Source organism: Podarcis pityusensis (genome assembly GCF_964106645.2).
Source record: "Podarcis pityusensis genome assembly, chromosome: 1".
Taxonomy (NCBI): Eukaryota; Metazoa; Chordata; class Lepidosauria; order Squamata; family Lacertidae; genus Podarcis; species Podarcis pityusensis.
In genome coordinates this window covers 34,231,118-34,245,366 of record NC_138028.1, presented here as the reverse complement: position 1 = coordinate 34,245,366, position 14,249 = coordinate 34,231,118, and the positions used below count along the sequence as shown (strand labels likewise).

Genomic DNA, 14,249 nt, shown 5'->3' with positions numbered 1-14,249 from the left:
CACATTGCATCACATCCTTAACAGCTGCTGGTCATGATGGCTATAATATGCCACTTCCAGGATCCAAGGCCACATCCTTCTGAATGGTTGCTGGGAAGCAGCAGTGCCTTCATGTCTTGTTGGTTCTTAAGCACTTTTAAACTAGCTTTGCAAACTGAATGAAAATGCTGTCCAGGTAGCTAAAGTATCTGGGAGTCTTCCTTTCATTTTTGGGTTGTCATTTTGGAACAATACATCACTTAACCTCCTGACAGCTATCTTTCCCCACACGGAGCTGTCACCTCACCTTGCATACCACAAACTCCATTTTTAGTTCATTTTTTCTGCTCATAGCATACCCAGGTTCCTACCCAATTGCCTTCTTCGTCTCACTCTCCCCTTTTGTGGTCCCCATGTGACCTCCTCTTGGCCTTTCACGAGAGGCAGTTTAGAAAGCTGGCAAAGTAATTATATTATTGATGCGTTCATGTTATAAGTTTGCAAAGGCCCTTTTACAGACGACACTCTTGCATGTAATATAATCCTACATAAAAACCAGCATGGACATGCAGCATTTCCAACATAACTAAAATCAGTACTGATTTAAAAAAATATGAAAGGTGCAAAGCAGAGCATATAAAAGCCAATTGGCTCATGGAAATCCTCCGAATTAAGCAAGCCTTAGCAGGCCATAATGAGGGGGCCACAACCAACCAACCAAAAGAGAAAAGGCCAGGTTCTCATACTTGAGGTTGTATAGTTTGAGAAACTTGGGAATAGGCCCACTCAGATGATCTGAGCTAGTAGCAGAGTTTATAGGGGAAGTGGTTTTCATATGTCTCAGAAGTGGCACTGATGGGGAAAATTCTGTACAGGGTTACAGCTGGTGCAAGAGCGAGAAACTTGCAAACACTGACTGATTAGATATTTTTTGGTAGAATGGTTGGCAATACTATTGGGGTCAGAATGGGAAGTGTTTATGGTGCATCCGCAGGGCTTGTCCCTGTTGGGATACTGCCAGGGAGACAAAGTCCATCATGGCCCCAAGCCGTCTCCGGACGATCCATCGATCTCCCGTAGTCACGCAGTATCAGTAATTAGTGACATGAGCTCCAGAAATAGCCCAACATCTAGAGCCGATGCACACTCTCTATCAGCAGATAATGCACAGCCAAAGTTGCACTCAGGAGAGCATTATTTACAAGTTTTATTCAGCGTTGATCAGAACAAAGAAAACATGACTGCCTGCATCAGTGTCTCCAGACACAGAGAGAAACGAAAGCAACAGAAAACATAAACATCCTGTGAACAGGAAATATGTAGACTCTGTGACTCTCAAAGCCTGCTCCCTTTTAAGGTGGAACGGAAATATCCTAACAGTCCCTAGGTGTAAACTTATTGGTAACAAGCCGTAGCAGATTCCCCTGAGGGAAAAAAGGAAAAAGAAAGTATTAGCATGTCAGTTCTGCTTTCCTTTTGTGCTGCACAAGTGTCTAGGGTAATTAGAAGGCTTTGGTGATATGCGTGAGTTGACAGGGTTCATTTCGGGAAATGCACCTGCAATAACCCCTGAGAGGCAGTTTGAGTAACAAAAGCAATAGGGAGTTCCCAGAAAACTTGCTGTCAGGTATTTTGAAAAAAAGGAAGCAAGAACAGGATTCGAAATGTAGGTTTTAAAAATGTAATGTGGAGGTAGTGACTAACGTCGGTGACTAATGTCAAACGTTGGAACAAAGTGCACTGTCACATGTATTTTTGATAAGACTGAGAGAACTGGGTTTTCTCAAGATCTGCTAGTTGCTGTGTTGTAGGGCAAAAATGAAAAGAAAATCCTAGCCACCCCAAGCAGTTTGCTTTGCCATCCTGCAATTCTCAGTTGATTTCAGTAGTTTTACTTCATCCGCATCCTACCTGATTGAAAGTAGAACTATAGGCTGCAATTTAAATACACTTGCTTGGGAGTCAGTGCCAGTGAATTCATTGGGGTTTACTTCTGAGTAGACATGTATAGGATTGTATTGTTACCCCCACTCGGTCCATTTTGTGTTCTTTGATTCTTTGCACACTGGTGAACTTTCCCCTTCAAAATCATGCGTGTAAATCAAAATGTCCTTTTGTTTCAGGTAATTGAATGAGAAGCCAAAAGAGCTCGGGGTTTTCTGTCCTAGGTGTGCAGCATAGCTTGGTCATCTTGTTAACTACATGTTGAGCACCATTGGTACTATTTTGCTCACTAAAATAATTTATGCACAGCAAAAGGTTTGGATAATTACTTCAGACTCCTCTATGAAGTTCAGGCCTCTGACTTTACTGCTTCCCTGTCCTGCAGTACACCTAGCCCAAAACGTGCTCCTGTATTTCCACAGCCTCCAGACCCTCCGGCCCATGGGCCCTGTGTGATGTTCCTTTTTCTATGCTTTCATTTTGGATTGTGCTTTCTTCTGCAGCGACTGCAAAAGAACTGGTAGAGGAAGTTGTTGTTTCTTGGTTGCCCGCTGAGAGGCAGCTGCTACTTGCTATGAGAGAGGTTTTACTCAGATTACCAGGAATTGAGAAGGGTTGGGAAAACCACAGTTTCCCAGTTTCATTTCTGCAAACTCTGGAAGTAATGGATTAAAACAGCACACATGAATAACTCAACCCAAAGTGGATTGGTGACATCGCTCAGAGTAGTTTTTCAGATATGTCTGTACCACTTCATGGAGTTCTAAAAATGATTTGATAGGCTTGATTGGCACCTCCATCCTAAATATGGCAGAAATTAGTTCATAAACCTTACGTTTAGGCCTAAAGAGAACAAATAAGCTGTGTAGCTACTGCAGGTGTAAAAAATAAAATTTCCAGGATATGTTCCTATCAACTGTTTAGAGTCGGGGCTAATGTATACTCAGTAATTAAAAAAAAAAATCAATTCTGTGCTCGGGTATCCTTGTATTGTGCCAAGAAAAGTGGATTTCTGAAACTTATATGCAAATTAGCATACATTAATTATCAGTTTTTTAATATAGACTTAGATATATAAATTAATATATATAAATAAAAATAGATAAATAAATATGCAGGCTGTAGAAGTTCTCAATTTCTGACTTCTGAATCTTCATAAGATATTGCCCATATACATTGAAGCTTATCATTGCAAGCATAAGGACTAGAAACTTACCTGCAGTAAAAAGAGCAATAAAAGATAGCTTGGTTGCTGAATTCTGTGTCCATTACCAATTTATTTTCTTTCATTGAATATATAAAATCTGGTTGAAAAAAACAAAAATAGCAGGGTATCTAATAAGGCAGTTATGTTTCATTGTTGCTTTTCTTTCAACTTCTTACCTTCTCTCTTTTCTGGTTTTTTAGGAACTTGAAGAATTTCAGACATTCGTGAATCAGTGTCCCCCTTTTGATATTGTGATTGATGGTCTCAACGTTAGCAGAGTTTACAACAAAGCCACTCCATCTCAAACTGTAAGTACCATTCTATCTCTTAAATAACTGCGTGTGTGTAATAGCTATTTTACTGCTTCAAATCATGGTTTAACATTCTGACTTTTCCTGGAGCAAGCCATCGACCATAGTTTCTCATTTTGTCTTAACTGAGAAACTCTAGTTAACTGAAGGTTTGTTTGTTTGTTTACTTCCTAGTGTGTAGGAAGCAGGGAAAGGGGCTGCATTTGCTGCCATAAGGCTCTTTCACACCCTCTTATTATGCTGAAATATGATAACTTGGACATGGCCAGCATGTTAGAATCCATGCACAGAATGCTTACGCCATTCTTTATAGAGGACCCCCATTCTAAGTAAAATGTTCAGGGAAATGTTAAATTGATACCAGGGATGAGGACCTGTTGGAGAAGAATGAATTGACTGCAGACAAGAGTGAGCGAGGTGTTTCCAGATAGGCACAGCCCACTTGCGCACTGTGCTGATCATTGCCACTTCCAGCAGGTATCCCCATGCATACAATCAAAGTTTAGTGTGAAATCTGTCATGAGAAGCAGCCACTGGGATGGGAGGACTTCAAGGTCTCTTCTTGACATCAGTTTAGTTAGTGATTGGGCGCAAAAAAAAAGAAGCACCTCAGAGGTGAGGTACCTTTTTAAAATCATGAGTGTTTAGAGTTCTTGTTGCCACTTTTTTTGCATAATGGATGCTGTCCCTCTAGCTCCATACAGTCTTTGGACTAAAACATCAATTGCCATGGGAATTGCTTGTTTAGCTTGTGGTTGTTTGACAGCTTTTGACAGAAATCGTATAGCTTTTGCATCTGGCGGAGTATTAACTGAGGCTGTGGTGGTGCACAAAAGCCTTATCAGAAACATGGTGTAATGGCAGCCCATGCTAAGGTCTTGCTTTTACTCTCCTTAACCCTGTAACGTATCTTTCCTGGTTTTTTCATATCTGTGGCTAAGTCACTAACATGTTATTGGCTGGTGGAAGCAGGGATTTACTTGTTGTCGTGTACTGGTAAGTTGAACAAGTTTTGCAGAAGGTGCAGTGAGAACTCAGTATGGTTTCTGATAACTGGCAGCTCAGCCCTGGTGTAAGGAGAAGAAGCTCAGAGTTGATATGAGGAACAGTGGTGAGCCAGTATAGAAACATGCAGTACGTCAATGCAAATCCAAGACATGTGCCAGTTTGTGTCATTGATTGCATACTCACTCGCTGGATCATCATCTTGTTGTGTTGAATGGGCTTGCATGTTCCTGTGACCCTTGTGAGTGAAGCCGTCAGGAGACTCGTACTCCCAGCAGGGTCACCCAAGGCGGTAAGGTCAAAGGGGAGGAGCTAGACAAAGAATGATCCAAAAAGTCCTCAACGGCAGAACAGGCGGAAGATCCTTCGAAGACAGGGGTCCTCTGGCTGGGACGGGACGATATGGGATTGGGGGGGCAACTCCCTTCTCTTGCGGGGGTGCAATTAGTGCCAGCACCGTCCGTTAAGAGTTTGGGTGTAATCTTCGATACCTCCCTCTCTATGGAGGCGCAGATTACAGCTATAACAAAGGCGGCATTTTTTCATCTCCGCCAAGCTAAGCAGTTGGCCCCTTATCTCTCTCGCCCTGACCTAGCCACTGTGATCCACGCGACGGTCACCTCCAGACTGGATTATTGTAACTCGCTCTACGTGGGGCTGCCCTTGAGACTGACCCAGAAACTCCAGCGGGTGCAGAATGCCGCGGTGAGACTCCTTATGGGGTCTTCGCTGCGAGATCACATTCATCCGGTACTATACCAGCTGCACTGGCTCCCGGTGGAGTACAGGATCAGGTTTAAGGTGCTGGTTTTAACCTTTAAAGCCCTATACGGCCTAGGACCCTCATACCTACGGGACCGTTTCTCCTGGTATGCCCCACAGAGGAACCTACGGTCTGCAAATAAAAACATCCTGAAGGTCCCAGGCCTCAGAGAGGTTAGGCTGGCCTCAACTAGAGCCAGGGCTTTCTCGGCTGCGGCTCCCATCTGGTGGAACGCTCTGTCACAAGAGACTAGGGCCCTGCGGGACCTGACATCTTTCCGCAAGGCCTGCAAGACAGAGTTGTTCCACCAGGCCTTTGGTCAGGGCCCAGCCTGACTCCCTCCTCTGGCAACCTGCACAGAACTTTGCTTAACGGTTGCCATTAATTTGATTTTAATTAATTTTTATAATGAAATGTTTTAGAATGTTGGATTATTTGATTGTTTGATTATTTGTTTGTTGTTAGCCGCCCTGAGCCTGGCTTTGGCTGGGGAGGGCGGGATATAAATAATTTTTTTATTATTATTATTATTATTATTATAAGATAACAAGCAGTATGTTACAACGGCTGTGAAGGCGGATGAAGGCTGCAGCAGATAAGAATCTACCGGTCATTGTGATTACTCATATCATTGGAATAGAGCCTTACTGCGAAGACTGTGCGTTGGTCAGCGTGCACTGATCTACACACATAAAACAAATTCACGCACAGGTGCCTTCCAAAAACCCATCCCAAACCCAAACACCGTGTTTATGGAAGACAATTTTACTTGGCTGCGAGTGAACGCCAGAAAAGAAGAAGATTGGTTGCATACATCCCCATGTGCAAAAACACCCTACCAGGGTGTTTCCCTCACCTTTGTTTCAGTTTTGGCAGTAGGATCATTGGGCATCAAGACTAGGGACGTACCTTAGGGTTGGTCAGGCTGGCGCCTGCCAAGGGCACAGACCCAGAGGTGTGTGCAAAAACCACCCCTTTTCCACTCTTTCCAAATTGGGCGTGCGCTCCCTGGGCCACTGTTCCGCTGCTCTGGGCACCTAGCAAGGTGTGCAGGATCCTTTGCCAAGGGTGCAAAGGAGCCTAGATACACCTCCAATCAGGACTATATGAATACACAATGTAAGAACCGAATCACATGGCATGTTCTACATGCAAAGGGGCTACATTCCGAGATTAACTTCTGTGTGCACCCCCCCCCCAACACAACATGTAGTCAACATTTGAGGTTGATGATAATCGTGGCAAAAATGATAATTTTAGCAGGCGTATGTAACTGAAGAGGAATGCAGCCCAGCAAAAAGGAAGCTATGTACTGTTCTGACGAGAAAAGAAAATCCCTGGTGTCTTCTGCAGAAGCTGCAAAATCATTGTGGTAATCTAACACAACATCCTGTTAGGTCTCCAGATATGTTGCTTTTTAAGTTAAACGAAAGTAATCTCTCACAGGCCTTTAATTTCCACATGAAAAACTCCAATCAGAATGAGGATAAGGGGAAAACATCCTTGCCCCACATTTGTACCGATTGTTGTTGTAAAAAATTACTTCTAAATCTGGAATTGTCAAGGAAACGCATGTAGGAGTTGAGTAGAATAATAGGAAGGAGATTCTAGATGTGTTTGGAGGAACAAAAGAAACAATCTTATCAGACACATCAATGGAATTCCCAGCTTGGAATGGGAGCACTTTCAGCATGTTATGAGGTAAAACAGAAAGTGTACACACTGTTCTCTTACATGTCCAAGCTAAAGGAAGTGTGGTGTTATCCAAGAGTCATCTCTGTTAATCAGATACTGTGTGTTTTTGTTTTGTTAAAAAAATAATTCTGAGAACTCTGAAAGGTCAGTGTCAAAACTTAAGCTACTCCCGCAGGGCCAGGCTGAGTTTGTGGGCAGCCATACCTGATTTCCACACCTGGAGGGTATGTTCTCTAGCTTGGGGTCCCTGAGTTCAGTGGCTTGAGCTGGGCAAACTGGAAGCTGGTGGCTGAATTGTGACAAGTGGAAGGGACTGCTCTGCCATCCGAGCAAAGGCAGATGGCCTGACTGATCCCCACTTGCACCTGGTGACAACCATGAGATCTAACCATGAGATACAAGATCCCCAGTAAATCTCTGCCCTTGGGCTTCTGCATTCAGGCCCCAGAGTACCCAACAAGCTATCGCGCAGGCTGCTGTGATGTAAATGTGAATCACAGAATTACAGATTCATAGAGTTGGAAGGGACCCATTGGATCATCTAGTCCAACCCCCCTGCAATGCAGGAATATGCACCCATGTGGGGATCAAACCCGTGACCTTGGCATTATCAACACCATGCTCTAACCAGCTGAGCTAACTGGCATGTAATTTGTCTTCAGTAACCAGCCGATGAGACGCTGCCACTGGGCAAGTGAGGAAAAGAGGAACTTGCAGATTAAGTGCCTGCAAAGCAGCATTGGTGGGCTTCACTGTCAGATTGACCTTTGATTCCTTTCCTTCCCCTTGTTACTTGAAGTCACCCAAAAGCTGCACCATTGTAGTCTCCCAGGAGGAATGCAGGAGCTTTCCGCTCCACCACTGCTTCTGTTGTTGCAAGGATATGGTAGGAAATGCCAGGGATCCCATTTGTATTTTTCCTACGTGTTAGGGAGGCTTTCTGGTGCAACACTTCCTCCTCTTCCTGTCTTCCTTGCTCTGAGTTTAGAATTGTTCCTCTGTTGGGGGGGGGCAGGGGGCGGTGCACCCAGAAAGAGGAGAGAGAATGAAGGACTGATATTATGGTGTGCAGGTAACACAACTTAAAAACACTCTTCGCTGAGATTAAAACAGACTAAAAGACCTGGGTGGAAATACAAAATACACACAAGGCAAACCTGAACAAAAGGCCACCTTGAGATGTGTATCAGAGGCACGTGATCCTGTATTCTCACTTTACATGTTTCGGGGCTGATACTGGAGGCATTTAAAACCAGCTCTAGAGCTGAGACATGACTTGATAAGCAAACAATTCTGAATAATTCCCATGGGAGTCTAACACTGAGGGATTTGAACAAAAATGCAGCACAGGAAAATAGCGTGTGGATGTGTGTTTGGCAATTTCAAGACATCAGGCAATTTTAGGCCTTGTATTGTAACACAGAGAGCTTGCCTTTATTTAATAAGTGGCACACAACTGTAGCAGAAGGGAATACAGTGGTACCTCGGGTTAAGAACTTAATTCGTCCCGCAGGTCTGCTCTTAACCTGAAACTGTTCTTAACCTGAAGTACCACTTTAGCTAATGGGGCCTCCTGCTGCTGCCGCGCTGCCGGAGCACAATTTCTGTTCTCATCCTGAAGCAAAGTTCTTAACCCGAAGTAATATTTCTGGGTTAGCGGAGTCTGTAACCTGAAGCGTATGTATTCTGAAGCGTATGTAACCCGAGGTACCACTGTATTGTGAAGTGATGCTGAGAAGGAAGAAAACTGATAGGTGGGAACTGTGTGTATGCGGAACCAAAATGTGCTACCTGAGGGGGGAGAGGGGAGACCTCAAACCTGGTGAGCAAATGCAATCTTCCAGGTCTCTCTGTCTGGCCTTTCCTCAGGCCACCCCCCCTTCCATGCCACGCTCTTCACTGATTCTGCTCTACCCATTCTTTGAGCGCTGTTTGCCTGGCTGGAATGTGTCCTTCAACCATGCTGATAGCTCTTGCTTGCTTGTACAGAGAGTGTAGAAAAGTCTGAATTGTGCGTGACTTGAATGTAGGATATTGCACAAAGCCTCCACACACTTTTTCTTCTGGCCCTGCCCATCACTGCTATGTGGCCCCCAGAAGCTTGGTTGTGAGGAAATCTGGCCCTTGGGCTGATAAAGATTCCCCAACCCTGCCTCAGCACCAAGTCTAGGGCTGGTGTAAAGTAGCACCACTGAGGTACAGGAAAGAGTGTTAGGATGAGCCCCACCTCTGGGTCGCGCATGTCCCTGCTACAACCTTTTTCAGCCATTCAGGCTGAAACTTTGCTGACAAAGTATATTGGGGGAGTTCCACCGGGGCCATCTGTTGTGGGAGTTGCAATTCTGCTGTGGTTTCCATCCAAACCTATTGCACCTCAGCTGCCTAATCTTCCATTTAGGGTTGTCTCACATCAGCAATTGCCATGTTGCATTAGAGATTTCAATAATTTTCCCTTGCAATGCAAAAGTGGGCAGGGAAAAAACCTCCCAGAAGTAAAGGGTAAATGAGGGATGGGAGGCGGGGATCAAGGAAATGTTCAGATTGATTGCACACTCATCCCTATTGTATTTTGAAATTTAGGAAAATTAGACGCGTAATGTAAAGGTGTCCTGCGGCAACTCAAATATTTCTGTAATGCGTATGTAGGTGGTAGGCAATTGTAGGTCATAAAGCACATTTTGAGTCATGTTTTTTGAACAGCTTTTCTTTTGTGAAGCGTTTGCACTATTTGTAGATGCAGGCTGAAGCCTGAAGAAATGAATGCTTCCCCACACAAGCCAATTTTCTGCTTACAGGGAAAATTCATCAGGGGAGGGTTTCTTCTGACTGTGCTACTTTTCAGCTTGCTAGGAGGGTTTTTGCTTTAGGCAGGGGAGCATTCAGAATGTGTGAAGTGGAACAGTTCACTCTGCAGTGCCCGCCCACTCCCAATTCTGCTGCTTGGCCTACACTCAGGAGAAAGTGGGTGAAACGCATAATCTGCTTATGTCAAGCTTATTTTCTAGGTCACATGAGGCTCAAACTAGACATAATAGTGGCTGATGCAGGTCTACTGAAATCAAGTATAAGGCAAGCAGGGGGAATCCAGGGACTCATTCTTAGATGGTGATTGGCAAGTGAGTGAGAGGGTTCCCATAGTCTGTTGCCCAAATTCATTTCCCCCCTACACTTAGGCTCTAATACCAGAACTGTGCCCAGTTGGGGGGGAAATTCATTTGGAGGGTGATGGCTGGGGAGAAAGCTGCAGACCTTTGCTTGTGTTTCTAACAGGGCAAGGTAGAAATGGGTTGGATGTCTTTGCAGTAGGAGGGTAGTTTTGGAGGCCTTGTTGGAAGCTCCTAGGTTGAGCCACAGCACGATCATGTCCTGTTCCTAATGTATGTTCCCATTTGAAGCAGTGTTCCAAATTAGCCAGGCATGTTTTGCAACTGGCATGTTTCCAATTGCGACTACAGTGGTACCTCAGGATAAGTACTTAATTTGTTCCAGAGGTCCGTTCTTAACCTGAAACTGTTCTTAACCTGAAGCACCACTTTAGCTAATGGGGCCTCCTGCTGCCACTGCGCTGCCGGAGCCCAATTTCTGTTCTTATCCTGAAGCAAAGTTCTTAACCTGAAGCACTATTTCTGGATTAGCGGAGTGTGTAACCTGAAGCGTATGTAACCTGAAGCGTATGTAACCCGAGGTACCACTGTATATGGAGATCTCTGGATGTCAGGTTTGCGACTTGACATCTCCATCTGGCTGGCCTCGCCAGCTTTCTTATGCCGGTAAGCAGAAGAGCTTATTTATTGCATTTATATCCCACATTTTGCTTCAAGGAGCACATGGTTCACTTCCCCTCCTTCGTTAATTCCTACAACGACCCTGTGAGGTAGGTTAAGAGGCTGTGACTGGCCCATGGTCACCCAGTGAGCTTCATGACTGAGTAGGGATTTCAACCCTGATCTTTCAGGTCCTAGTCCGGCACTCTAACCACTACACCACACTGGCTAGAGTACCTCTGCTATGGGGCAGTTATATGAATTAAGTAGGGAAATAAATATGGGGAAAGCAAAATGTCACTTAGAGAAGTATTTCCCTTGAAGCTTGAATTTGTTTTATTCTAGATTTTTTTTTTGATGTTTTAATGAGTTGTAAACCACTTTGAGATGTTTTCTTTAAAGTATAAACTGGTATAGAAATGAAGTGAATAAGACTAAGAATAAACTCCACTGGGGCGGGGAGGGGGGAATAGTGTCTAGACATACTTTAACCCAGGTTTAAGATGCCATTTAGCAATTAACTTATGTATCTGAGTTTCTAATACCGATTTGGAGACTGAAGACATTGTTTAGGGCAATGTAGTTCAGTAACAGAACACCTGCTTTGCATGCAGAAGGCCCCAAGTTCAATCCTTTGCATATCCTGGTAAGGCTGGGAGGGAAACCCCATCTGACATTCTGCAGAACTGCTGCCAGTTACTGTAGAAATAACGGATGGACCAATGGTTTGACATGGTATCAGGCAGCTTCTTATGTTTTGTAACGTTTGGCCGTGCTGTAGAGAGTATTTAATGCTTGCCATAGAACAGACTTGCCTCAGTTGCTCAATATGTATTGGTGGTTGCTACAGCAACCGAAATGTGTTCCCACTTGTACTGTACACAGCGAGTTTCTTCCTGGTTTGCTCAGGGAATCTTTCTAAAACATGACGCACACTGCAGCAGGTTGTCTTACCTTCTTCTCTTTCTCCTCAGATGAGAAGTTCATTTTTTCTAAATCTCTCAACTTTAATCCTTTATGCAATCTCCCATTCTGTGTCAACTCTTCCTAGTGCAGCCTTTTTTGCCTTCTAACAATCAACCTGTCATGAAATTATCACCTAAGACAGAAACTAGTTACATAAGTCCAGATCTGATGTGTTCTTGATAATACTGAGAAGCAGGAGGGGTCAGGGAAAGAGCCAGGTAAGTGTAGTGGTTGAAGTATTGGGCTAGAACTTGGAAGACCAGAGATCAAATTGCCACTCAGCCACGAAGCTCATTGGATGACCTTCGGCTGGTTATTTACTTTCAACCTAGCCTACCTCATAGGGTTGTTGTGAGGATAAAATGGGAAGGAGGAAAACTATGCATGCCACCTTGAGCTCCTTGGAGGAAAGGTGATATAAATCATAAAACTGGAAGGGACCCCAAGTTTCATGTAATCCAACCCCCTGCAATACAGGAATCTCAGCTAAAGCATCCATGACAGATGGCCACCCAACCTCTGCTTAAAAACCTCCAAGGAAGGAGAGTCCACCACCTCCCGAGGAAGACTGTTCTACATAAAAATATAAATATAAATATAGTGAAGGGTGGGAAAATAATAAAATCCAATAGGAAATTCCCTTTGGTTTTGTTTGTTTATCTAACAGGTTTCACTTCTCCTTCCTACTTCCTATGGAGGAAATAGTTACTTAATGCTGTTGATTTGTGTAGCCCTTAACTTCCTCTGAAGACTATAGAGCAACCTTCACCTATCTGGTGCTCTCCAGATGTTTTGGACTACAACTCCATCAGCTGCTGGCTGGGACTGATGGTATACCATCTGGCTGGCAAAGCTCAGAAGCATTACACAGAAAATCCACAGTTCTTTAGGTCTACAAACAGAGGTAGGCAACCTAAGGCCCGTGGGCCGGATGTGGCCCAATTGCCTTCTCAATCCGGCCCACGGATGGTCCGGGAATCAGCACATTTTTACATGAGTAGAACGTGTCCTTTTATTTAAAATGCATCCCTGGGGCTTGTGGGGCTTGCCTGGTGTCAAATACCTTGACAGGATCTTTGCTATGAGGCTTCCATCCTTTGAAGACCGTGTACCCTGTGGCTTTTCCTGAAAAAATACTAGCTTAAGTGTCCAGCTTGCTACATAGCTGCCTGCAGTGAGTGTAATGATTTCAGTGGAATGAACATGTTGGCACAAAAGCAAGTATTTAGAATAGGAAATCCCTTTTTAGTGGGAAAGTTGTATTTACATATCTCTTTTGCATCAGTAGTTCTTCTGTGTCACCGAAAACGTCACTCTAATATCTCTGAATTGTGTAAATGCTCAGGGAATTGTCGTGGTGAGTCACTGTTGAATAAGTGATTCCTATAGCAACCTATTTTATGTTGGGTGTGTGTATTTAAGCTGAGAGTTCAAGGAACAAAACTAAGTATCACCTTGAGAAATATTTGGAATTTGAAGGATTCACATTTTTTTTAGGTGATGATGATTTTTAGGTGTGTTAAATTCTTCCTTTGGTATTTTTATGTTTTATCTAGGTCACTACTCACATACTGGGCATATTGAATTCATATGTAGAAATGCCTTTAAATTTTGCCTGTTCATGTTTAAACAGAGAATCTCTTTTTAAATGTCTTTGTACAAAGCTGTTTGATCTCAGATTAATTTGTTTTATTGCCATCCATGTACATTGAGACAGGAAACTTTTTCAGCCTGAGGGTCATAATTCTTCATGGGGCTGGGCAGCAGCCTTCTGGGTAGTCTGGGTGGGGCGAAGCCAGAAGCAAAACTGGGCAGAGCAATGGATGCAATTTTTATTTTTTTGTATAGTAGCAACACAAGTCTGAGGTTTTGCACCTACTCACTGCCCTCCCTCCCCCGCTCCCGCCTGCCTTATTTCCATTTTCCATCCATGCAAGAACTATGCATTATCACACGTCAAATACCCACTTCAGCCAGATAAAAGCAGAGATTGTGGCACTGGACTGGTGAGGGACCTAGGAAGCGTTCCAAGGCTAGATAGAAAAGCCTGGAAGACCGCATTTGGCCTCCAGGCCGCATCTGGCCCCCATTTCCCTTGTTTTGCAAATAATGAGAGGACGGATCCCTGCCCCAAGTGGTTTACAGTGTAGAATTTAACACAGAGCTGGGAGGGGCAGGGACAAAAAGAGAAGAAGCTGCAATAATTGCATACTCTTATTAGCTTAACCTAAGAATGTGCAGGGACGCGGGTGGCGCTGTGGGTAAAACCTCAGTGCCTAGGACTTGCTGATCGTAAGGTCGGCGGTTCGAATCCTTGCGGCGGGGTGAGCTCCCGTCGTTCGGTCCCAGCTCCTGCCCACCTAGCAGTTCGAAAGCACCCCTAAGTGCAAGTAGATAAATAGGTACCACTTTATAGCGGGAAGGTAAACGGCGTTTCCGTGTGCGGCACTGATGCTGGCTCGCCAGTTGCAGGTTCGTCACGCTGGCCACGTGACCCGGAAGTGTCTTCGGACGGCGCCGGCTCCCGGCCTCTTGAGCAAGATGAGCGCGCAACCCTAGAGTCGGTCATGACTGGCCCGTACGGGCAGGGGTACCTTTACCTTTACAAGAATGTG

At 44.4% G+C, this 14,249-nt stretch overlaps 1 protein-coding gene across 1 annotated transcript in view; it reads left to right on the top strand.

Annotated features, from left to right (window-relative positions):
- Positions 1-14,249, top strand: part of PRORP (protein only RNase P catalytic subunit) — a 51,236-nt gene that overhangs the window by 14,746 nt on the left and 22,241 nt on the right. The window contains exon 5 of the mRNA XM_080978334.1: positions 3,331-3,438. Within this exon, the coding sequence (XP_080834460.1) occupies positions 3,331-3,438 (108 nt within the window). The remainder of the gene's footprint in view (positions 1-3,330; positions 3,439-14,249) is intronic.